This window comes from Copadichromis virginalis, linkage group LG6 (genome assembly GCF_057382275.1).
Source record: "Copadichromis virginalis isolate Kocher_CV1m ecotype Utaka linkage group LG6, C_Virginalis_male_GT1.1, whole genome shotgun sequence".
Taxonomy (NCBI): Eukaryota; Metazoa; Chordata; class Actinopteri; order Cichliformes; family Cichlidae; genus Copadichromis; species Copadichromis virginalis.
The window spans coordinates 1,189,093-1,216,066 of record NC_140623.1 but is presented as its reverse complement, the minus strand read 5'-3'; the positions used below and the strand labels follow the sequence as shown (position 1 = coordinate 1,216,066).

Below are 26,974 nucleotides of genomic sequence, written 5' to 3'. Positions count from 1 at the left end.
TTTTAGACTGTGCTTGTGGCTTTCTTTATGCAGCTGTAAACAGTATAACTACATGAAAAAAGCAAAGCATCATAGATCAACTTTAATTAAGAGAAAAACACCAAACATCTTTCTATAAGTCACACGAAGACCAGACATAGAGGTTACTGCTTTCACGTGTGCTAGACACTTATTCATATTCACCCAGAAAGTACATCATTGTTTGCATGGCGTCTTTCAGCAGATTTCCTTGTCCTCCATAATAAACCTTTTTATGCAATTTGCCCGTTGCATTTACAGTATAACAGCACTTCAGCAACATGCAGGATAAGCTCACAAAGCTAACAACAGATAACAAAGCTCCCACAAGTCACACAAGGACTATAATTATAGTTGGTTTGTTTCTTTATTTATTTATTAATCAGCACAGCATAAGGATCATCTCCAACTGCAGTGAACCGATTATTTTTTTTCATTAAGTACTACTGCTCTATATTAATAAAAAATATGCTGATAAAAAAAGTCTGCTGTCCACCTCCTCTCAACATCGCGACAGTCTCTGTCAGCATAAAGATACAAAAAGAAGAAGCTCCCCGCCACAACAGAGGAGACTAGCCTTTACTGCTATTACGGTATCATACACTGTATAACCCATCAGACACAACAGCACAACACTTTGGCCTTGTAGATGGTTGCAATGGCTGTTGGCATATAAGTCTCAATACAGGATTTAATCAACCCAGTGAACACAGTGAAGTACAATTTAATGCTTCTTTGTACGGAAGGACAGATTTAAAACACACTGCAAAAGCAGCCCATGTGGTTTTAAAGGTAAAGGTATTCTGCAGAGGCTGAGATTTCAGTCTGACTGAAGCTCACATTTAATTTTTGAAAACCACAAAAAGAAAAAAAAATCGTGGGTAAAAAAACCTTCAAATGATTATTGAACAAGTATTTCAAAAGAAAGACAAAAAGTGTTTTCTGCATTTTCTGTATGATTATGTTCTTTCTCCAATCATATTCAAGCCCCTGAAAACAGGAGTTAGCTCTGTGTTAAGAAATGCACTCATTCCTTTAAATGGGAGCAGGATTTAGTTTTTATGTCACAGTAAAAACGTGTTTATTTTGCTGCTGCTGACCATGTTTTAGTCATGTTTTCACTGTTTTATTCTGTGTTCATTAATGTAAGAATCAGTTCAAAATGATCAGGAAAGAAGAAGAAAATTGATCCGCATCCCACCCTAAACCCACACCTACATTCACACAGACAGTTTGGGTCAAAGTCATGCAAACAATAAAGTCCCCCCCCCAACTCTAGCTAATTTCACATGCAGAGTTTGAATTTTTTTTTTTAACTCAAAGTGCTTTTTTTCAAATGAACTATAATGTATTTTAGTAAAAGTCTATTAATAGAAACAACATGAAAACACTTTAGGAATGTGAAGGTCTGAGTGAAGATCACTCTATTGATCAGTGCTTGGCTTTACACACTTTTCTAGTGAATTTCAGCTCATTGTTTAACTGTTTGGCCAAAACTTTTTTTTTCACCATTTCTTGACTTTTTATCAATAACAGTTTAAAAATCTTGTCCAACTTTTTAAATTTAATTTAGTTAAAAATGATGATTAGATGCTACTTGCTTCTGTCTCCAAATAACCAAATAAAGCAGATATAGCTTTTGTCAGATTTGCTCTTCTGTGAAACTTTATTCATTTTAGGATGCTAAAAAACATTTTCAAATCAGAAGTCATAAAATGTCTCACAGTCAAAGACAAAAAAAATGACCAGACACAGAATGTAGGAAAAGAATGCACCGTGTGTTTCTTTGAGTTCTTTGAGCGTGAACTTTCTTGCTTCAGTATTGGAAGGCCACAGCTGAACCGAAGACAACGTAGCTGTCGTCTGCAGCTTTCGTGGATCTTTATATGTTGACAGAAAGACTGAAACACACGCAGAAACCCTTCACAACCTCCATTTGATTGGATTTACTACAGCTCCTCAACAATTTGGCCATGACACAAAAAAAATTTCTTTTCACTTTCAGAGAAAGAAATGAAAACATCTCAATCACAACTTAATTTGACACAGAAGAAAGAGCAAATGCTCAGCAAGGTCAAACCTAATTGAAAGTGATTGAAACCCTTTTCTATAGGGGACTGATAGCAACCTTTGCAGTTATTTCACTTTTCTTTCTCTTTCTGTTACAGGAGCTCCTCCCAGGTCACCTTGATAGTTTAGAAACCTTCTTTTAGCAGCTGCCTGAAATATTGGGATTGCCTCTGGCGCTCTCAACCCCCACCATATCCCTCTTTTATCTTCCCCTCAACCCCCCAACCTGCTTTAATTTCTCATTTCCTCCCACTTTCTCTTTTTCGCACATTTTTATTTTATTTTATATATATTTTTTGCTTTATCCTCAGTTTCCATTTCCTACTTAGTCATCTTCTCTCTTTCCTCTCTTTACTATGATTACACTCGCAGCATCTTAAAGATGCCATAGCCACAGGGTGCTTGTGTGTGTGTGTGTGTGTGTGTGTGTGTGTGTGTGTGTGTGTTTGTTTCAAGCTACTGGCTTCATGAGGTTATACAGCAGATCCAATGGGCACCTTGAGACCACTAACCATGATCATATCAATAAAAGGGCATCTGCTCTATGGCAAAAAGGCGAGTGAAAGAGAAGAGAAGGAAAAACAGAATGTGTGTGTGTGTGTGCGTGAGTGTGTGTGTGTGGATGGGGGAGGAAAAACACAAGGAGAAGAAGGGAGGAGGGGAGTGAACAAAGAAGAAAAGAGCATATGTAGAGAACAGAGAAAGGAAAGGAGATGATGGGGGAGAAAGATGAACAAAAGGCAGCAGGACACAAGTGAAAAAAGAGTGATCATCAGAGTGTGTGTTGAGAAAAAGACCAGAGAAAGAGAGCATAGATGAAAACATAGAAGGATAAGGAAGAGGACAGAGAAAGTAAGAGGTGGACATACATGGTAGAAGCACTGAAGACAGTGAATAGAACTGAAAACAAAAGTGTGAATCGTAAATAAATGAATACAGGAGGACTCGGGAGAAGACAAATAGAAACTAAAAAACAGAAAACACAACATGTCGTGGTGAAAATAAGAAAAAAATAGAGAAATATAAAAATAACTTGAAAATATCTGGAGGAGTAATGATTAAAAAAACAACAAATGGGAGGATATAAATGAAAAAGAACGGACCAAAAATAAAAATGATATAAGCAAAGAGAAACTAAAAGTGGGAGAAGATGAGAACAAGAAGAGGGATGAAGTGGAGACAAATAAAGAAGTTCATTCAATGGTAGTCAGAATGAGTGAGGAGGGGGAGAGAGAGGATGTAGTGATGTGAAAGATGAGGAGGAGAAATAAGAGAAGAGAGGAGCAAAAGAGCAAGGACATCAGAGAGGAGATAGAAAACAAAAACAAGGAGAAGTGGATGAAGAGTGGAGAGAAAAATGAAATGTACGTGTAAGAAGAGCTGAGAGGATGAATCAATAAGATGAGAGGAAACAAGAGACGGGAGGAGAAGAGAAGAAAAAAGGAGAGGATCCAAGAAGTGATGAAGGGAGGAGGCGAAATGAGGAGAGGAAATGAGAGAACAAGAGGCAAAATGAGATGACACGAGAAGAGAGGAGACAACAGTTGACAGAAAGAGAAAAGGAGATGAGGGCCCACAAGCGAAGAAAAGAGGAGAGGAAACAAGGACACGTCAGAGGAAAAGAAAGCAGAAAAGAGCAAAGCCAAACAAGAATGAAGGAAGGGAGGTGAGAGATGAAGGAAGCGAGAACCAGAGGAGGTAAAACATATGGGCTGAAAACAAGGGGAAAACAGGAAAAACAAGAGGAAAGGAAATCAGGACACACAGGGGCAAAGGAAACACCAGGGCAGAATTAAGGGCAGAAAAGGGGAAGTAAGCAAGGAAGAACAGGAAATGAGAAAAAAAATGAGAGGAGGGAAAGGAGGAGGGAAAAGCAGATAAGAGGAGACAAGAGGGTCCATCCGGAGAGTGTGTTACACACAGGTAGTCCTGTGCAGGTGAGAACAACTTACTGCCCCCTGCTGCTGTCGGGCAGCATTAAACAGGTTTCTTTGATTGCTTAAAGAGTCGATATTAACTTTCAAAATAAGTCAATGTGCTCATTTAAAAAGCCAGTGAATTTTAAAGCATGAAGGTTAAGATAAGCTAACACATGACAATAAGTACTTTAATGAATACATTATTACATTTTTGTCTTGTTCTGTTGTGTTTTCCTTTGTTGACTGCTAAAATTTCGTAAACTGCTACATTCATAAAAAAATAAAGATTCATGTATTTTGCATGTATTACAAAACACTGAAACAACATGTTAGTAAAATTCACCAACACCAACTTCAGTTTGAATTCTGATCAAACTTGCACTTTTGCACAAATTTGCAGTTTTCTTTCTAAACTGTCTAGTATTTGAATAAAAGCAGAAAAATGTCTATAAAAAAGTACATTCAAAGAAAGATGTTTCATGCTTCAATGTGAAAAGGTTGAAGAATACTAGCAGCTCATTCAGTTCTCAGACTTTGTCCTAGAATAATAATAACGATTTAAATGGAAACACAGTTACATTTTCAGTTAATTCAGAGTGCTCACAAAACAAAACAGGGATCAAACAAAAGAACGTTTCCTAAAGATGAAAAATGGCAAAAGTTATATATGATTAAAAAAAAATACTGCTCTATATTGGCTCTTTTTAAGTCCAATCATAGCTTGGTCGTCTGTCAAAAGCTTACAAAAGGACCTTGAGTCTTTTTTTAAAGTACTGTGAACAGGAAAGAACAGAAATGAACTTTCACACTCAACATAAAAGCAATAATTTTGCGATCACACATTCGCATAATAAAGAATTTGCAGTCAAGAAGCAACAGACAGGATTTAAATAAGTTATGCCAATGCCAAATGTCAGATATTCTTTGAGAAGTAACCTGATACTGTGTATCTGAGAACACAGCCCTGAGTGGCACGAACTGGACCACCGCCTACAGAGCTGATCAATATTTCAATCTATGTGTTCAGTCTTAATTCATTATTGAAACCCTCACACCAGGGCTGTGTTTACTCTCATTTCACAGCCCTTCACTTTTTGACTATATTAATTTGTTTAATTTCTGCATGCCTAGAGATCCTCTAAAGAAATTTCAGCTTAAAGGTAAAATTGAGGTTTATATTAAGACAGCATGAATCAAATGTTAATAAGGACAATTTAAGGTTTTTAGTAAAACACTTTGGTTACCTTGCTTTTGCTTTCTTGAAAAGCTGGCTATGGAAGAATTTATTCACTCGTTCTTTAAAATATGCAATGTGCAGTGTGCCTGTTTTCCAGAGGACCAGCACTACCGCCTTCTTTGTTTGTGCAAACTGCTTCCTTGATTTAATTTCCTTGAGAGATTGAATTAATTTTCATTTTTCCTTTGTGTTTTACCAACATGAATTCCTCTCTCTGGGAAAAGATGCAGGCGCTGTGAATTACTTTGCACAAAGATCCTCATACACGATGTAGTTTTGCTAATGCAACACCACCTCAGTTCTTCTTGATGTGATCAGCTGTATCTGACAATCATCCTACCGTCTGTTCGTTGCACCGCATGTGTCATTTTTGGCTCTTTGTGTGCAGCAGATTGGTGGTGTGAGAAGATGTGGAGGCTTTATTGGAATTGGGGGGTTGGGAAGGTGCTGCTGCTGCAGTGACTCAATCCTCCTATAAAGACCCAAAGAGCCAGAGGAGAATAGAGGAGTCAGTGGAGAGAAGAGGAGAGGGGGAAGGGTTAAAAATGGCAGTGACGAAAGGTTGAGAAGAGGGGGGCAGCTGGATGGTTTGCAGAGGTGGAGGTAGGGGCAACGGAGATATGCAGCAGGTTTCAGAGTGTGTGTATTTCTGCGTGTGTGCGCGCTGGGGGAGGAGAGGCTCTGTCAAAGCCGATGGGGGTATATATTATGTTTTATGGCTACGAAGGGATGCATAAATCACAGTTTCATTAAACGGCTTTGGTCTCCGAATGCTAACTCCTCCCCCAACTCCCACCCAAAGGGATATCCCTCTTCTGCGTCTATCCGTCATTCCTCAAAAGCAGCCACCCATCCTCCCTCGTCGCTCCATCTACCGTTCTTCTTCTTTTCCAACCCCTTTCGCTCTCAGCCTTTCCACCACTCTCTCATCCTCTCTTCCCCTGTCTCCATGAGCAGCCATCAACCATCCACTCAGTCTGAATGGAGGATAGCCATGGCACAGTGAGGTCAAAGGTCAAAACAACAAGAAGAAAAAGAAATGTGATAGCCAGTGTCAAGTTTAACGAGAATGGAAAAGAAGGAAGGAGAAACAACTCTTTATTTAAATAAATAGGAAAGAGACGCATTACTCGTTGTCTCTGTTTAGGCGAGACAACAGAAACCATAACATCAAAATTCCCATGAATCATGTGAGGTTGGTTTTCTTAAATGCAAACGTTTTTCTACAGGCTACAAATGATACAGACACAACATCCTCTCCAACATATAAAAATACTATGACAAAAACGAATGCATTATAAGATTATTATAATATATATTACAATCTGTTAGGTTGTTACTGTATGTAGATGTGCTACAGTTATAACAATAACGATAACAATAAAAGCTACATTAGTTCAATTCTGGACCTTTATGAACATTTTGAATCAAAGGCTAAAATTCAAACCATGTTAAAACTAATATAAGTTTTAGTTTCACATCTATATAAATAACATGACATCATATATAAAAGCTACATTGTCTGTGTGGCATTCCTATGGTACGTTCACTGGTTCGGACCAAATTGGAGAGGGAGTGTTTGATTCCAAAAAGCAGGCTGCATCGCTGGATAATGACGTTCATTACAACAGGACGACTTCTTCTTGTTGGAAGCATCTTCCAATGACAAGCACACACACATACAGGTTTTTGTACTTCTACACATGTAAGGATCCTCCTTCACACAATAACACCTTCTGTAAGGCCTTAACCTTAACTCTCCACACGCCAAACATTTCCAGTCAACATGATATCAGGACAGATTCCACATGTCACGTATTTAACTTTTCGGGTGTCATTTTGCTTCACTAAATGACACGAGGAAGCGCCAGGGTTAAGGTCAGGGTGTGGTTGTCAATCATGGTGTGAACTGATGTGCGAAAAGCAAAAAATGCATAGTGATAACACATTAAATTATCATGGTATTTCATGACACCAAGCTGTTCCAGCTGGCTGGATATCATTTTAAATTTTTAAATACTTTTGCCAGTATAGGAGTATTCCACCTAAACAAAGACAATTTCCGAAAACAAATGTAATTGCTAATGTTTCAGTCCATGTATTAAAAACTATACACAACCAACCAAGTATTCCTTTCCTTTTTTGTTCAGTACAACATGTTGCTAAAGAATTTGGTTTTAATTGTCCAATTTGTTACAGTGAAGATCAAATCTAAAAATTACGTTATTGCTGCAAGGAAAAGTAGAGGAAATTTCAGCAAAAATTGGAAATATTTTGTTGAGGAATTGATATGTTTCTTTGTTGGGCTATTATGACATTAGAAAGCAACACTTTGGGCTGTGGTGAATTCTGAAAGCCTTACTAAGCTGAGAAATTTAGGCAAATGATAATTCATCATTATTATTATTAAAAATAATTATTATAGTAGTAGGTGCAATGCATCTTAGACTGCTCTAACTGCTTTAGCAGAAAAATAATCAACAATTACTTTCAAGTTTCACTGTCATGGATTATGTGACGGAAACAAATTATCAAAAATTTCAAAGAATTTTCATGTATTTTGTAAATTAATAGCCTGGGAATAGGAAGTTTGCTCAAATTAAGCATAAATTTAAGAGCAAAGTATTCTTTAATGCAGAGTTTCACAACAAGATTTAATCCCCAGCTCTAACCTCAACCCTGCCTAACCCTAAATAAAGTCTTAACCTTCAATCAGCCCTTTAAATTCGCAAAGTGCAATGTCCTCACTTTAAAGAGATTTTAAGAGGTCCTCACAAATGAGAAGAACAAGAACACACACACACACACACACACACATATACTGCTGGTCTAAACTGTGAAAATGTGAGTCTGGTAAGCAGCAAAGTGAATACATCACACACTAACTAATGCCTCTGTCACCTTTAACCTCTAGTGTGTGTTCATGTCAAGAAATGGAGCAAGATGACCTTCGACATCATTGTGGATTTAAGATTGAAGACGACAGTTTCTTACCGGACTGCTTTCAAAAAGTAGGTGGGAACTTCGGATTATTTTATTTACCAATTTAAACAACAATGAGTTTGCTGCCATCTTTGCCATCTGCATTACCAACGGGACACATGTATCAACAGAAATGTTTGTTACTTTTTGGTGTGTTTGCACGTGTGAACACACACACACACACACACACACACACACACACACACACACACACACATATATATATATATATATATATATATATATATATATATATATATATATATATATTAGGGGTGCAACGATATTCGTATCGATATTGAACCGTTCGATACAGTGCTTTCGGTTCGGTACGCATATGTATCGAACAATACAAAATTTGTAATTTATTTTATCAACTTTCGTTCTGACGATGCTGTCTGTGTTGAGCGCTCAGTGAATCTGCGTTCGACTACTCCGCCTAGGGTCGACAGTGCAGCCTAGGCGGAGTAGTCGAACGCAGATTCACTGAGCGCTCAACACAGACAGCATCGTCAGAAGGAAGAGCGCAGGGCAAGCTAGCGAGACAGAAGTTAAGCTCTCCTTACAACATGGACCTCCCCCACCCTCATTCAGATCTGGCGTTTGGAATTGTTTTGGTTTTCATGTGACGTATGACCCTGAAGGTAAGCCAGTCATGGACTAAAGTAAAACAGTATGTTGGATGTGCCATGCAATGCTCAATTACATGGGTGGGAACTAGTGTGTTAGCGCAGTTAGCTCGTTAACGTGTTGGCCGTCTAGCCCCATGCACGGGCGATCGGCGGTAGCTCGTTAACGGAGATTTGCCGTGTTGTGGTGTTAAGGTCATTTCAACGAGATTAACCTGAAAGCACTAGTGGGAACACAACGAATATGACTGCACATTTACGCCGACATCATCCTAGTGCAAAGACAAGTGGAAGCAGAAAAAAAACAAGCAAGCATGCTACTAACTTTAGCCGAGTCATTTAGACAGCTGTTTAATATATGCTGCTGAGAATATAGCCCAGAAGAAGCGGATAGTATAGCAGTATATACAGAGGCAGAGACATTTCTCTGTAATAAACTCTCTTTTCCAAAGATGAGTGATTCCTCAATCAGATACAGGGCTTGCAATATCGCTAGCCCAACGTCCTGGAGCTAGCGATTTTTTTCAGTCGGGGTACCAAAATCTATCTCTGCCCTGCCCGTCGAGCTATTGTAGGAAGGAAAAATATATGTCAATGCTTTTGCATTCGTTCGGAAATGTAGCTGGGTAATTATGTCATTGGCATCGGTGAGCCACTGTCAATATGTGACATATTGAAATCGCGTTTGAATTTGCGCTTGTTTTTTTGCTTTCACTTTGCAATCGTGCGAACTGTGTATAGAGAGCGACAGCACTGATCTGTGAGTGATGATAATTTGCGCACCAATTCCTCTGACATCGTCTTATTAATTGTTAGCTTACTATCAAACATGACAAGTGAAATCTCCCGCAGCTTAAACATGTGAGAGGTTGATCGCGCAGAGAATCGCTGAGCTTATGTGAGTGCATGTGTAAAAGCAGCAGGATTTATATTTGACTACGATGACCTGGATGACTGAGAACCTTCACAGACAGATATATATTTTAGTTCTGCTGAGCTAAATAAGACAGGTCAGGGTGAAGAAGTGACAGCCAAAGAAAAGCTTACCACAAAACGGAGAAGTTATGACAAATCAGACTATAAGGCAAAAAGAAAGTGCAGCTTTATGGTTTCATGGACAAAAGAATTTCTGTGGCTGCAATATGACAAGCTAAATAACCAGGGCTGCACATAAGTGGTCCGCAGGTGCGCATTCGCTGTCAAAATAAAAAGCACGCACAAGGGTTAGGGTTAAATTTAAAAACTGTACTTTTGAGTTAAAATATATATTTATAATTTTAATAAATGACAAATTAAAAAGGCATGAACATTTTTTTTGTATCGAAAAAATATCGAACCGTGACACCAAAGTATCGAACCGAACCGTGAATTTTGTGTATCGTTGCACCCCTAATATATATATATATATATATATATATATATAGTGTGTTTGTTTTTTGTTCTTGAATTCGACATAGAAACGTGTTGTGATTAATCGTAATTTTTTGTGAAATGTAATTTTGTGAAATGAGAATGTTAGTATTGTGCAGTATTTCAAAAAAATTTTCTTGACAAGATAAATCTGAAGACCATATATTGAAGCACTATAGAGTTATATATCCAAAGCCACAAATAAACGCCTGTTTTATTAGCATTAGTGTTATTTAGTATTTTTTAAAAAGCTTTTGCTATAAAGTGTCTAGTGATCCTGTCAATCAATTGTTATAGGTGATATTATTCAGATGATTGACGTTTGATAGTTTTGTAAATTTAGATGCCAGACTGAAGTGGAAATTTGCACAGCTCTTACATATAAATTAAATAACTGCACTTGACCATAAAAAGGTCAAATTTGTGCTTATTTTCCTAAATTGAGACTACTTTGAAAGGAAACAGATTGATATGACAGAAGACTGAGCTTTAGTGAAGAAATAACTGAGCATTTTTCTGAGTTTATGCTTGATGGCAGGTTGAGAATTTCAGTAGTAGATCATCGTAAAAAGTTCTGTAACAACGTGATATTGTAAGATAATTAAATCTGGTTTGGTAGATGTTTTGCATTGCTGAAAAAATGGAGTAATTCTCTCATCAATTTTGAATGTCAAAGCTTCTTTATTGTAAATGGGTCCTGAAATAATTAGCGCCTTTACTTCCTCCAACAAATCACTGTTTGCTGTTGCGATTTTTGGGGTAACAAAGAGAAGGCATACAGAGGCTTCTCACCACACAAGTATGACTAATGAGCTGGAGTTTGGTAGTTAGAGAAGGTTCTCCTACAGCAGGTGAAGAAAAGGAAGTTGATGATGATGAGGTTGACTCGTTGATTTCATGTCTCGAAAGGGAAGAAGTGTCTTATGTTACAAAACTGCATCTGAGCACAAAACACCAAAAAATGTCTGTTTTTCAGTGAAACAAATCCTACAGTGTGTGTACCTGTTTAGCTTGGTGTGTGTCTGCTGTGATTGAAACTATGTGTCTGGATGTGTGCATGTGTGCACCACTGGTACTACACACACTCCTTGCAGCCACATTCCACAGGCTTCTCCACGTCCTGCGTAAACGAGGTGCCGTCGTCGCATTCGAAGGTGAGCCGCCGGCGTCGCACCCTCAGAGGAGCGCAGCAGGAGGCGGCGCTGATGTCCGGCTTCGCTGTCGTTTGGCAGCGACCTTGACATTCAACCCAGGAAAAAGGTTTTGACGTCTGGCAGAGGATGGTGCCACGCTGCAGCCGGTGGTAATCCCTGACTGGCTCGCCTCGACATGGGGACTCTGTGGGAGGTAGCACAGGCAGATGGATAAAAGAGGGTCCAACTGTGTTTCCATAAGGTAAAGATGAAAAATATTTGACCTTTTGCGTGATCAAACTTTTAAATTTGAACTTTTTCTTAAAGTGTGAGACACAAATAAAAAATGAAAAATGCAAAAAACTGAAGAGTGGCCAAACTAACTATTAACAGAAATCATTTTTTTAGTGTTTCATAGTGTTTAACTCATCTGTCTTTGATTAAAAGAAACTACCGTCTTTCTACTGCACAGAAACTACCATCTGAGACCATAAACACAGTTTATGGTAGTTTGACGTGTGAGCGATTACACTATGTTATTCATTTAGTAAATTATGATTCACAGAATGAGTCAAGAGAAACAGTGGTAGAGAAATAGGTTATGCTTTGAACTGGGTCCACCCTGTAAAGGACAAGTTGCTACCTGTAAGCGTGCAGCATCCCTCAGTTTTTTCTCACCCAGCTCTCTTGTCAGGTCCAGTTTCTAATGACCACAGTCTCTGGGGTTCTTTCTTAAAATAAGCTCTATAACAAATTTGTTCTATAAATATCTTGCAGATTTCTGCGATGTTTAATTTTGAAGCTGTGAAATTTTATTTGTGAATCAGTATAATTGTCTTTAATTCTCATTTGAATCCTTTATTACGGTAAGACTTTCTAATTTGTGTTGTGACATCTGAAATCTTTTTAACTATTTATTTGTAACAGAGCAGCTGAGCAGACAGGCGAGCAAAGCGAGAGAGCCGGGGAAACAACATGCAGGAAAAACCTGGGATACTTCAGCATATGGTTGCATGCTCAGCCCGGTGAGCTATACTGGCCTTTTTATTTTGGAAGCACTTTGAGACTATGGCTGTCACATGAAATATATATAATGATAAGTAAAAACTTAACTTTTAAAATATCAAGTAGAGTATAATTTAATACCCATGAAATCATGATACATGTTTTAAAGGCTGGCATTATTTTCTTAAATACATAAACCTCTCAGCACCCTGTAACAATTTCAAATACCGACTGCTCATCCCGACTCACCTATATCACAGCTCTCTCCAGTGTACCCCTGCTCACAGATGCACCTTTCTCCATCCTCTGTCGTCTGACACTGGCCATGCAGACACTTCAGACCCCGGCATGAGCCCGTGGGCTCCTTCTGGAGGTTACACAGTGCACCGTAATATCCCTCCTCGCAGTCACAGCGGTATGTTTCTGCATCCAGCACCACGCACACACCCTTCACACACCTGGAATTAAAAGAAGCAGATGAGGAAAAGAATCAGTATTAAAAAAGGATTTTATAAATGTTACAAAAACCACTTTGAGTAATGAGTGAAGACATTTGGAAGCACACGTCCTGTACTAAGCATGTAACATGCCACGATAAGTGCTGCTCACTTGCTGCCTTCACAGGGGTTGGCACCAGCTGCTAGAGTGACAACATCCACTCTAGTAAGACCTCCTGTTACTGGCTGGTCACAGTGTTGTCCTGTCCAACCTTGCTGGCAGTGGCACTGAGGGCCCTGTGAGAGAGAAGACATCTGTGCTTTACTCGTTTTCTACGAAACTGCAGTTCTTTAATACACTATGTTCAGTTCGATACAATTTTATTCATACAGAATCACATCAGAACCACAGTTGCCTCAAGGCCTTTTATATTGTAAGGTAGAGACCCTACAATAACAGAGAAAACTCCAATGATTAAACAACCTCCTACAAACAAGGACTTGGCAACCGTGGGAAGGAAAAACTCCCTTCACAGTTCAGGGAGGGGCAGCCATCTGCAGCAACTCGTTGGGGATAATGGGAGGAAGACAGGACAAATAAAAAACTGTGTGTATAACCTAATTTATATTAGCTCAGTAATAGCTTGATTACACCCAGAAGCACTGAGCTAGCATTCATTCATTCAGGAAAACAGGAAATTTAAAAGTGATCTGGAAACTAGAGCTAAATTAAATCATAATCACACTGTGACACTTTGACAACATTCTTTGTAAATTACATGTTTGTCTCCTAATTTATGTAAAAAATATGCTTTAATTTAACATCTATGCCATTATTACGTTTGCAAGAGGTTTCACTGCTGACAGTGTGTTGCTACCTGTGGACCGTTGGGTTGGCAGATGCCGTGCAGGCAGTAGAGTTTGCGACAGGCTTTGCAGCCCGGCACCACCCCCAGCTTCATGTGGCTGCGAGTGAAGTCCTGCAGCTCGTGGTTGATATAAAGGTTCCTGATGCAGCCGTGGAAGCTTGACATGTTGAGGGTCTGAGAGGAGAGACCCAGAGAGGCTGGCATCACTTCCTCAGGCATACCTGGACAGACAGAAAATCAATTGGTTATGTCAGAATATTCCACAAAACTGTGGAGCATGAATACAAAGGTTCATGTCTGAACTGAGGTGTGAAGCCCTGGTCCTACCTCCCACATACAGACGGGCCTTCCCTGTTGCTGGACGACTTCCTCCCTGACTGTCCAGTGTTGTTGGCTCTCCTCCATCCACTGACAGGTTCACCATCCGATTAAAGGTCACCAGCTCTAGCGTGTGGAAATGCCCATCGTTGACAGTCTCTGTGCTATTATGGAGGAGGCAACAACATTGCATTATGTTTTAGGCACTATGTAAAAATGTAACTGAGCGGAAGGACAGTGGAGCAGCTACATCTTTTTGTCAGTGACTGTTTCCACTTTGATTTTTGCTGGTATTATTCAAATGAATAACAACTTGTCTTTCTTTCTCTTTTAGATACTAATGATCAGTCTAACCTTTAATCCAGGAAGCTGGTGAACTAATGTACAGTGCCCTAAACTAAACATTTGCCTCGTGGAAGTGGGGCCTGTCCCTGCATTCGCTGGACGAGTAACTTCAAGACTTTTCCATTTGGATGTTCAAAAAGAGGAAAAGAGTTGTGTAATAATTTGTGCATATTAACCAAATCCAAAATCGGCCTGGTGACTGTTAAGAGCTTTAAACTCAAAGATGATTACTAGAGCAACTAAAAAAATATCAACAACAACTCTGGCCTCAGCCTATTCCCTGAACATTGATGATGACTAACATGCCAGTCAGTTTATAATGGCCATGAAAGGTTGCTATCATGCAGGCAGAGAAGAGGCCTGTCTTATCTGTAAAGGCAGATCGTTCCACAGTTTTGGAGCTGCTACAGCAAAAGTTTCCACTCAGTCCTGGGTACATTCAGGAATAGCCGATCAGCTGACCTGAGAGAGCAGTTGGGTGTATAAATCTGTAGCAGCTCAGAAAGATAAGATGGGGCTAGGCCATGGAGGGCTTTAAAAGCAAATAAAAGAAATTTCAAATGAATCCTTAAAGAAATGGGCAGCCAGTGAAGTGAAGCTAAAATAGGGGAGATGTGCGCAAACTTTCCAGTGCCAGTTAAAAGACGCGCTGCAGCATTTTGCACCCTCTGTAGATGAGTAATGTATGAAGCACTGATCCCTATATAAAGTGCATTACAGTAATCCAGCCGAGTGCTAACAAAGGCGTGGATTAATAAGGTAAACTTAACTCAAACCAGAACACGAATAGAAAACAAAATACAATGAAACTCAAACACTGGGTCACATGACCCAGTGTTAGACACTAACACTATCCCTATATCATTTTCTTTGTCTCTAATTTTAGTCACTTGTTACATTTTTTTCCAGTTTTCTCATCGCTCTTCTCTTCTCAAGTCTTTATCTGTTCGTTTCTTTTTTTACATCTTGGTCCCAAAGCCCTCTCGTCTGCAGCTGCACATCACACAGATTTGCCCAAAGCACGTGTGTGCGGGAGGCTGCCAGCTGGCCATGCCTCCTCCTTCTTAACACTGAACCATGCAAACATTTAAGCACTTGATACCTGATCAAGTGGACTCTCAACTATAAAGTGTCCTCTGGCTGAATCTGTGATTAAATCAGAAAACCCACAGCGCTGATGTCATGTGTCCACATTCCCAAATAAAGCAGGACTGTCTCTGAGCAACGACACAGACCTAACGGGCGCTGAGCATGGTTGCTGAGCTACAGTGAGCTGAGAGGATGATGAGGGCCTGACAGGAGTCCAGTGGATTATTCAGCTCAACAAACTCTCAGCTTTTGAACTTCTGATGATCAGAATACAGTAATCAACATGCAGCAGTTTGCGTGAATCAGAGGGTTGAGTGTAATGTTAAACATGTTGAGCTGGTCAAATTCAGGTGCCAATCATGACCCTCACACGGTACAACTTCAGTGCTTAGTCTAAATGTAGTGCACATTTACTTCCTGTCTTTAGGAGAAATGAAGCATTTGATTGTTTATTTTACTGCATTAAAACAACTGAAACCCACATTTTTTTACCTTTAAATTTAACAAATGTCTGGTTCCATTTTTCCTGCTAACATATGAGATTAGTAAACTAGTGAATAAAGTTTAAGCATTCTTACTGGGAATGCAATATGAAATATGAACGATTCCTTCTTACCAAGAGGGAGTCATTCATATTTTTCAGAACTATACCATGGTTATTCTTAGATGTGCTTGATTGAATGCTTGGTTTTTAGTAAAGTGTTATGTCCTTAGTTCACAGCATGAACCCAAGCTTGCACATTCCCAGAAAATCAGCCTGATAATGTCTTCTTTGTCAAAATCCACTGTAGAAACAGGGTATTTATTTCAGATTTGCACTGCCTCATTGTTGGTCTCTCTGTGTCACCAGATTTAATAAAACGCAGCTTTTGGCCTGGTGGATCAACTGGATGTCTTCAAGGAAACATTATTTGTAGTATAAAATTCTCTCTTTATAATTCATTTGAAAGTGTTTCTGTGGTTCAGCTACAAATGAGAGACTGTAATACAAAAGGGGGATTTAGATAAAATAGATGGATGTTTTAGAACACTGAATCAAACTGTTCAACACAGTGTGGAGAATTCATAGTCATGATATGAAAAACCTTTAAGTAATGCGTTGCCAAGTTAACTAGCGTGCACCAGCCTGTGCAGTCACCTGATATCACTTTGTACCTCAAGATGTGGCAGTAAGTCACTTAGTCCAATTTGAGAGGAAGTAGCTGTGCTTAGTAAACTTCTTTTCTATAGACAGTCTATGATTCTGACCACTTCTCACTCATGCTGAAGGAGTCAGTGAATTAAACTGCGACAACAAACAAAAGACCAGCTGAAGCTTTTGGCAGGATGGAGATGAAAGCCTGCCAGCAAAGCACCTCTTTTCCCCATGCCCACCCCCTAGCCAGCTGCGTCAGGCAACACCAAGGCCTGCAGGCACGGTCTGTCCAACAAGCTGAAATCAAGTAGCATCGAGAAGATCATTATTCAGGTTGTTCATTGGGTGATTTATATGCTGTAGCAAAGTTCAGCATTGGTAAATGCAAACACTGGTTACTCTATTGTCCGTGCACCCATAGAAATGACAGGCAGCCAAGTTAAAAAAACAAAAATGGCATTGCTTAAGATCCAGAACTGCTACTGAGCACTAAATGAGGGATGCTGCACATTGCAGCTTTAGAGTACTGTGAAACTGTCTTTCAGTTTGCCAGTTATACAGACATTTAATCTAATTTCAAGTTATACCCCTGATTACTACGGATATACTACAATATACTACTGATTTTGTTTCTGGAAATATTTTTGCGATTGTGTTGTGTGAGGAAATTGTGTGTGAGATTAACCTCTGACACTGTGCTTAGAACATATTACCCTGCTTTTCTAAATGTTTCCCTAATATGTCTATTTAAGCATATTCATGAGAATCAGAAGGACCACCCATCAGCCATGGGTGACGGGTGGTCCTTCTGACCACTGTGTGTGTGTGTTTACCTGTAGATAGCAGTGGCAGGTTGGTTCCCTGGGTCATATGTGACCCTGACATGACCCTGATGGAGCTCCACAGCGATTGGCTCATTGTCCCCGTTATAGAGCAAGATACCATTTTCCTCTGCTGTTGACACCTAACGCACAGACACGCACAAAAACACACCAATAAAGGTCTGTGTGTGTGTGTGCCTGAACTTGCTGCTGCTGAAATTGATTTCTGACACTCTTCCGTGTCTGTCACCTAACACGTGCTCTCGCTAGGTGTGGACTTGTGAGCATGTTCTCACCTGTAGCGTGATGTTCGTTTGAGGCCAGTTTTTGACATCTTGAAGCTGAACATAAGAATCCCTGTCAACAAAGTTGACGCTGACCAGCTTCTCACAGTTCTGACCCTCAAAGCCTGGCAGGCACTGACACACTGCAGTTCCCAGCTTTTCCTCACAGAGGGCACCGTTCTGACACTGAGCAAGCTGGCAAGGCAGCGGGGCAGGAAGGGCCACCTCACAAAACTCACCACTGAGGAGGAAAAAGAGGTCATAATAAAGGATATCAGACATGACATACAAAGAAATACAATGATCCCACTTCCTACCATGATAATCAAACCAGCACTATGGTCTTATGATGATAAAGGAAACTCACAGTACCCAGTTTCTTAGATTTGTATCTGCACAGTTCATAGTTTTTTAAGGTTGCCAGCACCTGTATCCCTGCGGACAAACACAACTGTAGCCATCCAGATGGTCAACACACTGGGCTCCATTCTGACATCGATGATCCACACACTCATTATAATCAATACCGCAGTCTGGCCCCACCCACCCTGGGATGCATACACACCTGGAACACAAACACACACAAATATGCATAAATACTAATTAACAAATGGTGTAGGATTTGGGGAAGTAAATAGAAACATTAGAAAAAATTAACTCTGTATATGTTTATCTGCATGTGTCTGTAATTTCTCTCTCATCTGGGATCCCAAACTTAGCCAAGTCTGAAGTAATTGTGTGTGTGCGTGTGTGCGCATTTTCACCTGGGGCCGTTTGGAGTGCTGACGCAGGTGGATTGATGCTGACAGGGGTTTCTACCAGGAGAGCAAACACCTTCCTCTTCTTCACACAGCAGACCTAAAACAGGTGTTACAGGAATCTGTCTGTGAAGGTTCTCAGTCATCCAGGTCATCGTAGTCAAAGGAGCTTGCAAAGAAAAGCGTCTGGACTTCTTTGCAAGCTCCTTTGACTGTTACAGGAATCCTCAATATGTTACTGTGATGGATCAGCTATGCAGCATTTTTCTAAGTGAACAGTTTGTAAAATGTAATAAATATTCAGATGCTGCTTTTGTACCCGTGTAGTTTGGAGGGCACAAGCAGGTGTAGTTGCCAACTCCGTCGACACAGGTGGCGCCACTCTCACAACCATGGTCCTCACAATCGTCCACGTTCACCTCGCAAAAAGTGCCATGGAAACCAAAAGCACATGCACAGCTTAAAAAAGAACAAAAGAAGAAACTTGACTATGAAGACGAAACATTTAGACAAATTCAAATATTTCCATGTGCTAAATGCATTAACGCGCTAATATCAAACGTTTATTAGCATGGTATATATTTTAGCATACTAATGTTTGAATCTTAGCAGGTGGGCTTGATTCTGCAACATGATGCCACATCCATCCACTAGACCAAATCTGTTGGTGGGGTTGGTAAAGAGGTTTTTTCTGCTACTTTCACCAAATTTTTGTTACCTGAATCCTCTAGTCTGCTCATCACTCAGGCAGGTTCCTCCATTGGTGCAGGGATTGCTGACGCAGGCGTCAACTGGAGTCTCGCAGTGTTTGCCCTACACACCACATGCATGCAAACTGAATTGACAGCATATTTTTGATGAGCATAGACAAACAGATCAGGCCAAGCTGAGTAACCGGATGGGATTATCAGAGACAGATGTGATCTCAAAACAATCACAGACTACACACGAACACATAAAATATTGGATCAGTGGCTTTAAACATCAGATCTAGCTCTGTAAATATATTACTGTGGGACTGCCAGAGCTCATATTTTGATGATAAAGCTTAAGAAAACAATACAAACTCAAACTCAAACTGCAACAAGCAACACACACACACATAGTTGCATACCGTGAAGCCAGACTTGCAGACACAGGTGTACTGTTGTGTGTGGTGGACTTTGCAGATGCCCTGGTTCTGGCAGGGGGAAGACACACACGGACTACATTTGGCCTGAACAGATGACTCCACCAGACCTGATTTTACACAAACATACACAGCTGTAAAATCTATACAAGTCATTTTAACACACATGTGAGGCACACATGACAAATACACAAATGTATCAATCACAGGCAAGACGCAATGACCAATCCTAAATTTAGAAACAAAACATTTATGTTTTATTTTTCTGTAATTTCCAGATATAATTATTTCTGGTGCACAGTCCAGTGCACAGTAAATGGATACATTTATTTATAATGAATTATTTTGCTGTTAGATGAATCAATCAGAATGAAACACATGTATTTCTTTTTAAAGAAAAACATCTATTATGTTGTGTCTGTTTTTTGTTTTTTTTATTTAAACTGCTCTGCTTTGGCAAAAGCCTGAGGAACATTTGTATTCTGGTGTGTTGGTTGACATGACTCTGGTTTGAGCACACAGGCCAGAGTATCTGCATCTGATTTATAGCAAGTTTTACACATATGTGAGATACAGGGTTGGGTTGGACTGACTACGTGATCATTCTGCAACGCGGCAAAACTTGAGGTGCAGAACAGGTTTGTGTTATGTGAACCCTGTTGGGATTATAAGGCTGTGACACAGTGACTAATTGGGTTCAAAATAGATCCACTAACAGCTGTGACAGACGCATTAATAATCACTGTTTATTAATGTAATACAAAAAAAAAAGCCTGTCTACTTTATTATTTTGGATACTCCTACTGTTGTGTGCCAGCATGACAAGTGACAAATTATTAAACGGTTGCTTGTTTGCACTCTTTACAGAAGTGACATTTCCTACTATGTGCAAGACTCGTAAGAAGTGAAATGAAAAATTGTTCCTGTGCAATGACAAGAGAAGCTCCACCCTGTTTGCAAAAGGCTTCACAGAAGGTGTGAGAAATAATTAATTAGAGTGAAACGCCACAATAAATTTTACAGTGCAATAGTATTTTAGAAATACATCATTTAAAGTGTTAATGCACACAAAGTCTGATAGGAAGCCACTGAAGGAAAATTCACACTATGTTCACACCAGAAAGAGAGTGCGATTAAACCTCTGGGCTTGATGATGTTGGGGCCTCTTTTCTTTTCGCCGGTGCCATGTTTAAATTAAACTTTAACTCCGTGCACTCTTGTTTACAGCAGTTGCTGTTCCTCTTAGTAACTTTGTTGCCTTTTATTTCACAACTTTAAGTCAGTAGTTTTGCTTTGTTTTTTGTTTTTTTGATAAGCAGAAAAAGGCTAGAGAAAAACATAGGAGAAATCTGAATCCCTAACCTCTATCCACTGCTTTACAAGTCATTCAAAAGTCAAATGTTGATTAACAAATAAAGCCATCTGAGTGATATTACCAGCTGATGATGATTAAATGCACCTTCTTAACAACTTCTTGTTTTAATATTTGTATTAGTATGCTTCTGCTCTAAAAGATAAACAACAAACAGTGAAGGCAAGACAAATGCAAACAAATTAGATACTCCAAGAAAGGAGATTAAATTAAAAACAAAGAGTATAAAATTGCAAAGAGAGATAGGCAAAACCTCTAGAAACAGATTAAATAGACATTAAAAGGGCAACAAAGGCATAGAAGGGATTTAAAAATGACGAATGCTGTCAAATTTCAGTGAGACGATTATTTCACCAGGGGCGACTTCAAGATTTTTTGATGTGAACAGGTTAGGGATGCCCCATGGGAAATCACAAATACACTAAGCAATGAGAATTGGCTTAACATTTTTTCAGACTCTTGTGTATTCCCCTTTGTCCTAATACTGATGGTATTATAGCTGAATAAAGGCGGGAAGATGGTTTTACATTTACTTATATAAAAGTAACAACACCACAGTGTAAATGGTGGTCACACCAGATACTGACCGGTTCTGGGTCCCCAGACCCCCAATAGCGCAAAAAAACTGCACATTCCAGGGTGGCCTTTTGTTGTGGGCAGTCTGAGGTACACCTGTGCACTACTCATGATGTCAGATCAGCATCCTGATGTGGCACACCTGTGAGGTGGGATGGATTATCTCAATATAGCAGATGTGCCCACTACCACACATTTGGACTGATTTGTGACCACTGTTTGGGAGGGATGGTTATATTGTGTATCTGGAATGAATTTTAGGTCTCTACGTCCATCCCATGGGGAATGGGAGCAAAAACAAAAGTGTTGCGTTTATATTTTTGTTCAGTGTATATACGGATACAAAACATTTATTTTTTACTACATTTAGTAAAAATGATAATTATTCTTTTTTTTCTTAAATCTACAATAATTAAAACTGTAATTGTGATTTTACTAATTTAATTTAACTCTAATTTAATTTTGAATTATTATTGCTCATTGTGGAATATTTGGTGTTTGTGAAGGCTGTGAGTCTAAAACAAACAGCTTGCCAGCGAAATTTAGCACATTTTTATTAAAGCAATTTTCTGCATACTTTAACTTCACAGTCAAAGACACGATCCACTATAGTGTCTTTAGCTGTTAGTGTGTGGGAGTAACAGCAGTCAACACCCTCTGAAGGTCAAACAGAAAAGAAAACCTTTCATTAAATATCATCTATTACGAAGCAACAGTATGTGGGCGTTGATCATTATACAAATTCAATTGCAAAAATCATATATGATGGAAATAGCCAATTAACTGTTTCTTTACAATTCACCCTACAGACAAGAAAAATTATATTAGTGTTTCATATGAACAGTTTTAGATTGAATGCTGAGCCAGTTTGGTGAAAGAGCAATTTTATAAACCAAGTAAAATATTTTATTCAGCTACAAAGTCTTATGAGATGCATAAAACTAAAGCTGCTGTAAGGTGCGCATGTTTTTCACTGCCAGCTTACCTACACACTGGAACTTGTCGGCAGGCGTGGTGAGCAGCAGCTTGCCCTCCATGCCGCGGGGGCCAGCACAGCGGGCGATACCAGGCTCCTTATAGCCGCTCTTCACCCACTCTGACAGCCACAGCAGACGGCAGTCGCAGTACAGCGGGTTGGCTCCAATTGCTCTGAAGAAATAAGCAGATGAAGAGTCCGCTCACTGATGGAGATAGTGAGACAGAAAACAGGTTTTGGAGGAAGGATGGGAGAACAGAAGCGAGTACACTGAAGGCACGAAAAGAGAAAATGAGGCAAGAGAGAAACTACAAAAGTTGGATTGAGTGGTAAGGTTTGAAGAGAAAAAAGGAGAGTGATGTTATAACGATGAGGTTTTAGAGTTACACGCCTTTTCTAACAGTTGGAACGCTATACTAATGCTGGATTTAACCAGTTAACCGCTGCATTGCATCACCTCTTCTGTTGACCTCTGTTAAAGTGCTTGGTAGGTGAGGAGTCCAGTTCCTACATGAAAGTGAAACGTTATCCTCACTCTTGCTGGGAGTTTAGCTGCTCCACAGTTTGGGTTTTTTGTTGTTTTCTAATGCTCTGAATGTCAAAATGGGTGACAGATCTTGAGTGCAGGCACTGATACTTTATTTTAAAAAGTATTTATTTATTTATTTACATGTTTTTAATGGAGCAATGTTGCTGGAATGCATACAGAATACACCTTGGCACCTCCCTGACATCATGTCCACATGTGATAACCAAGGTGATCCAGGACTATAACCTTCGATTACAGCTTGTATTATTCCTAACTGCACATTTATCATTTAGCATTAATGATACCTTTGCAAAAACAGAAAAGAAAAAACACAATAGACGACACTTCCTGTGGCAGCTGACAGAGTTCAATCTGCCAAAGACACTGATGTTACACTTCTACACCTCCATCCTCACCTCCTCCATCACCATCTGTTACTCTGAAGCCACTGCCAAGGACAAAGGCAGACTGCAATCTGCCATTTCTCCAGGACCTGTGCACCCTCAGGATCCTGAGGCATGCAGATGGATTTGTGGCAAACCCATGGGAGGAGTATATTAACATTTTTACCCAGACTCTTCTCCCTACTTAAAGCATATTTTCTTAATACTTAATATTGTGGACATTTACACACTCCACAGCTGGAACAATTTGATCTGCCTGAATGTATTTGACAGTGCTTTCACATTCTAGTTGTTTCCGCTCATATTTACATTTATCCATCGTAGCTTGTTGTAACAGTCTCTCCCCATGTTAGGCTGCCCATGTGTGTGTAAACTAATACAGACTGATTCACATTCTGCAGACTTGTGTCTGTTTTTAATGCAGGGCTACCCAAGGGCCTGAAGATCACGACCACTCAAAATTGGTTTCCGCCTTGTCTCTAGTGTGGGGGGGATTTCTCTGGATTTTCTGAATCTTTTAATGATATTATGATCTGTAGGGAATGAAATCTCTAAATTCTTTGTAGTTTCACAGTGAGAATCGCTGCTGAACTATTGACCCAGGCACTCTTTACTGGTGAAGACTTTTTCAAATGCAGGTAACTCTACCTGTCTGGGATGCTCTTATACTCCTGCTCCTTGCTGATCTGTTACTAACCAGCTGTGTCATGTTTCACCAGGTGTTTTTTTTGTCAGCATTACACAACTGTTTCACTTGTTTGAGAACTAACAATAAACAGTTTAAGGTTTTAAAAAATGATGTCATATGTTTGAAATCCTTTTAATAATTCACTCTCACTTCAACACTATGCACTCCATATTGTACATATGTGCCATTTCTTTGCACAATATTCAAACTGCTGACCTCTGTATATTTTGCATAGATGTATACACACACACACACACACACACACACACACACACACACACACACACACACACACACACACACACACACACACACACACACACACGTGCATGTTCATCCTTATAATTGTACATATATTTATTCTTATAATTCTCACATTCCTGCTCTTACATCTGGCTTGTTTCTTATGTTTCTTGTATTTTTGCACACCACTGTTGCTTGTGACACTTGCATACAAGGATCTCACTCACATGTGCTGTACCAGTGATGTGACGTGACAATAAAAGTGATGTGATTTGATTTAATAAAACCATACTGAACCCTGCTTTTGTATAGATTTAAATTTTAGAAATAAGGCTAAAGCCATTTCATAGCTCACAGTAAGATCTGGAGTAATTTTGCTTTTAGACATTCCAGAAAGGAAATGAACCTGGCGTGATAACTTCCTGTGATAATGACAGCTTACTTGGGATAGAAATCTGAGAACTAGATTTTTGTCTGTTGACTGTGTGTATGCATGTGAAGAAAAGAAAACAGTCATTGTTATTTCATGTGACTGCAAGCGCTCTCAATGAATAACTTTAGAAAAAGTAGGATTATGAAGTGGGGAATGAAAGTATCAGGAGAATATAGCAGAAGAGAAGACGTAGAAAGAGGGGATTAAAATGAGTGAAAACAGGGACGAATGCGCTGATATCAGAGAGGAAGGAGGGTTGACCTTTAACAAAATGCGCTGCAATATTTTTCAAAGCCACAGGGTGGAGCTCTCAGACCTCAGTGCTCACACAGAGACAGTGTCACACATACTGACATGCTTGTGAAATTCTAAAAATGTATTCATATATGAGTGGTCCACTTGATAAAATAATTGGAGACAAATGTGGGATCAAATACTACTCAATGCAAAAATGTCCCCACAATGACACAGAATACAGTCAGAGCATTTCAAGTCATGTGAGAGAAAAGTCAATTCTTATCAGTCGATTAACCTCCTAAGCTCTGGGCTTTTTTGTTTTTTAAATTTTCATCAGGAAAATAAACAAAGACTTCAGGTTTAGCAGCAGCCACAGTGAGCCTGAAATCTCTTGGACTCTATGGCTCAGAAACACTTAAAGAACAATGAAGACAATGTGTTACTAGCCCACAGTGAGATTTAAACACCCTTACAGCAGTGAACTGTAACACTCATGTAGTTGAAAATGTAAGAGAAAATCTGCAATTCAACCAAATTCAATGAAATGGAAATGAAAAATAAAATCTGCTTCCATTTTGGTTTTGGTTTTTGAAATAGGAAGCCTCTTCACTCAGAATGTCACACGCATATTAACGTGTGACTTGTGCTTGAATACTAGATAAAGCCTGGACCCATTATGGGGATCTTTAGGGTGACGGGGGTTCTTCATGTTGTTTGTTAAGACTGCATTGTTCTAGTACCACATCATCACCACCACCTTATCCATGACAGAAAATGAGAAAAATCAGAATTGGTGCAATTCAAAATTTTCTGTAGACCTTACTGGGGGGTTTTTAAATGCAAAATGTTAGCTATTATGTTTCAGGTAGCGCACTGCTGCAAATTCACAAAGGATTCAAATGCAGGCTCTACCTCAAGAAATTAAGAAATCATCACAGAGCAAAGCTAAAGTCGGTTTCTGCAGCGGAATAAGTGACGAGAGATCACTTTACAGCCCAATTTGTTCTCTTTACATACTGGGAGTCAGCAAGGTCCTATTGCAGAGATGATGCCATGCTTCAGAAGTCAAAATGCCCCCCACACACACACACCTCATTTTACATCCTTTTTGCTCACATTTAATCATCCTTCTCTTTCCTTCCTTCTCCTTCTTTATCTTTATCTTGCCTTTCTCGAGCCATCTCCATTTTGCCTCTCTTCCCTCTATCCACTATCTCTGCAGATCATCACGTGTAATACTTGCATGAAGATGATTATGCTGTATATGCTCTCTTTCTCTCTCTCTCTCCCTCTCTCTCTCTCTCTCACACACACACACACACACACACAGGCCTCAGATCAATAGAGCTATGGGAAGCAATGGATCTCTTCAGCTAATTAAATCCAGCAGCAAACCACTTCACTTGAAACCACTCATTCTCTGGGAACTGGACTTTATCTGAGTGGAACCATAAAAGCAGGGAAATGAACATGCATCTCTCTCTCTCTCACACACACACACACACACACGCACGCACACACGGACACACACACACACACACACACACACACACACACATGGACACACATACACATACACACAGACCTCATTCTGTCAGTAAGGACAGACCCCACTCTCCTACTGTTGCAGCCAGTTGGTGCTGTCATTGTGTATGTACTGTAAGCCTGTGTGTGATGTGTGACTGCATTTATAAAGACTTACAGGTGAGACAAGGAGACCACATCACTGAAGATACCCTCCTGCAGCTCAGAGATGTCGTTGCCATGGAGAGAGCTGGAAGACAGATACACTTACGGGTCAGAAAAGGTTATAAATAGTTAAACTGAAAACTCAGTGACCACAGTGACTCTGACAGCAACTCTCATTCACCTCAACAACAGAGGGACATTTAAAGTCCTAAAACAGATGATGGCTTATTATAAAGCGA

General features: G+C 39.6%; 1 protein-coding gene and 1 long non-coding RNA gene across 3 annotated transcripts in view; one reads left to right on the top strand and one right to left on the bottom strand.

The window, feature by feature from the left end:
• The first annotated feature begins 8,815 nt into the window (after positions 1–8,815).
• On the top strand, positions 8,816–12,796 carry LOC146706872 (uncharacterized). Its single transcript, XR_014920712.1, has 4 exons — positions 8,816–8,870; positions 11,360–11,660; positions 12,326–12,423; positions 12,664–12,796. It is a non-coding gene; the product is annotated as an uncharacterized LOC146706872 (long non-coding RNA).
• slit1b (slit homolog 1b (Drosophila)) overlaps positions 8,863–26,974 on the bottom strand; it is an 82,425-nt gene continuing 64,313 nt past the window's right edge. The window contains exons 25-38 of one of the 2 annotated variants that reach the window (XM_085458164.1): positions 26,749–26,820; positions 22,522–22,685; positions 19,574–19,698; positions 19,178–19,272; positions 18,779–18,918; positions 18,466–18,559; positions 18,129–18,266; positions 17,714–17,942; positions 17,430–17,560; positions 14,013–14,191; positions 13,719–13,930; positions 13,013–13,137; positions 12,653–12,861; positions 8,863–11,603 (exon numbers count right to left, since the gene is read on the bottom strand). In XM_085458164.1, coding sequence (XP_085314290.1) covers positions 11,341–11,603; positions 12,653–12,861; positions 13,013–13,137; positions 13,719–13,930; positions 14,013–14,191; positions 17,430–17,560; positions 17,714–17,942; positions 18,129–18,266; positions 18,466–18,559; positions 18,779–18,918; positions 19,178–19,272; positions 19,574–19,698; positions 22,522–22,685; positions 26,749–26,820 — 2,176 coding nt within the window. In that variant the 3' untranslated portion in view covers positions 8,863–11,340. The remainder of the gene's footprint in view (positions 11,604–12,652; positions 12,862–13,012; positions 13,138–13,718; positions 13,931–14,012; positions 14,192–17,429; positions 17,561–17,713; positions 17,943–18,128; positions 18,267–18,465; positions 18,560–18,778; positions 18,919–19,177; positions 19,273–19,573; positions 19,699–22,521; positions 22,686–26,748; positions 26,821–26,974) is intronic. The other variant, XM_085458163.1, reaches the window with a different exon arrangement.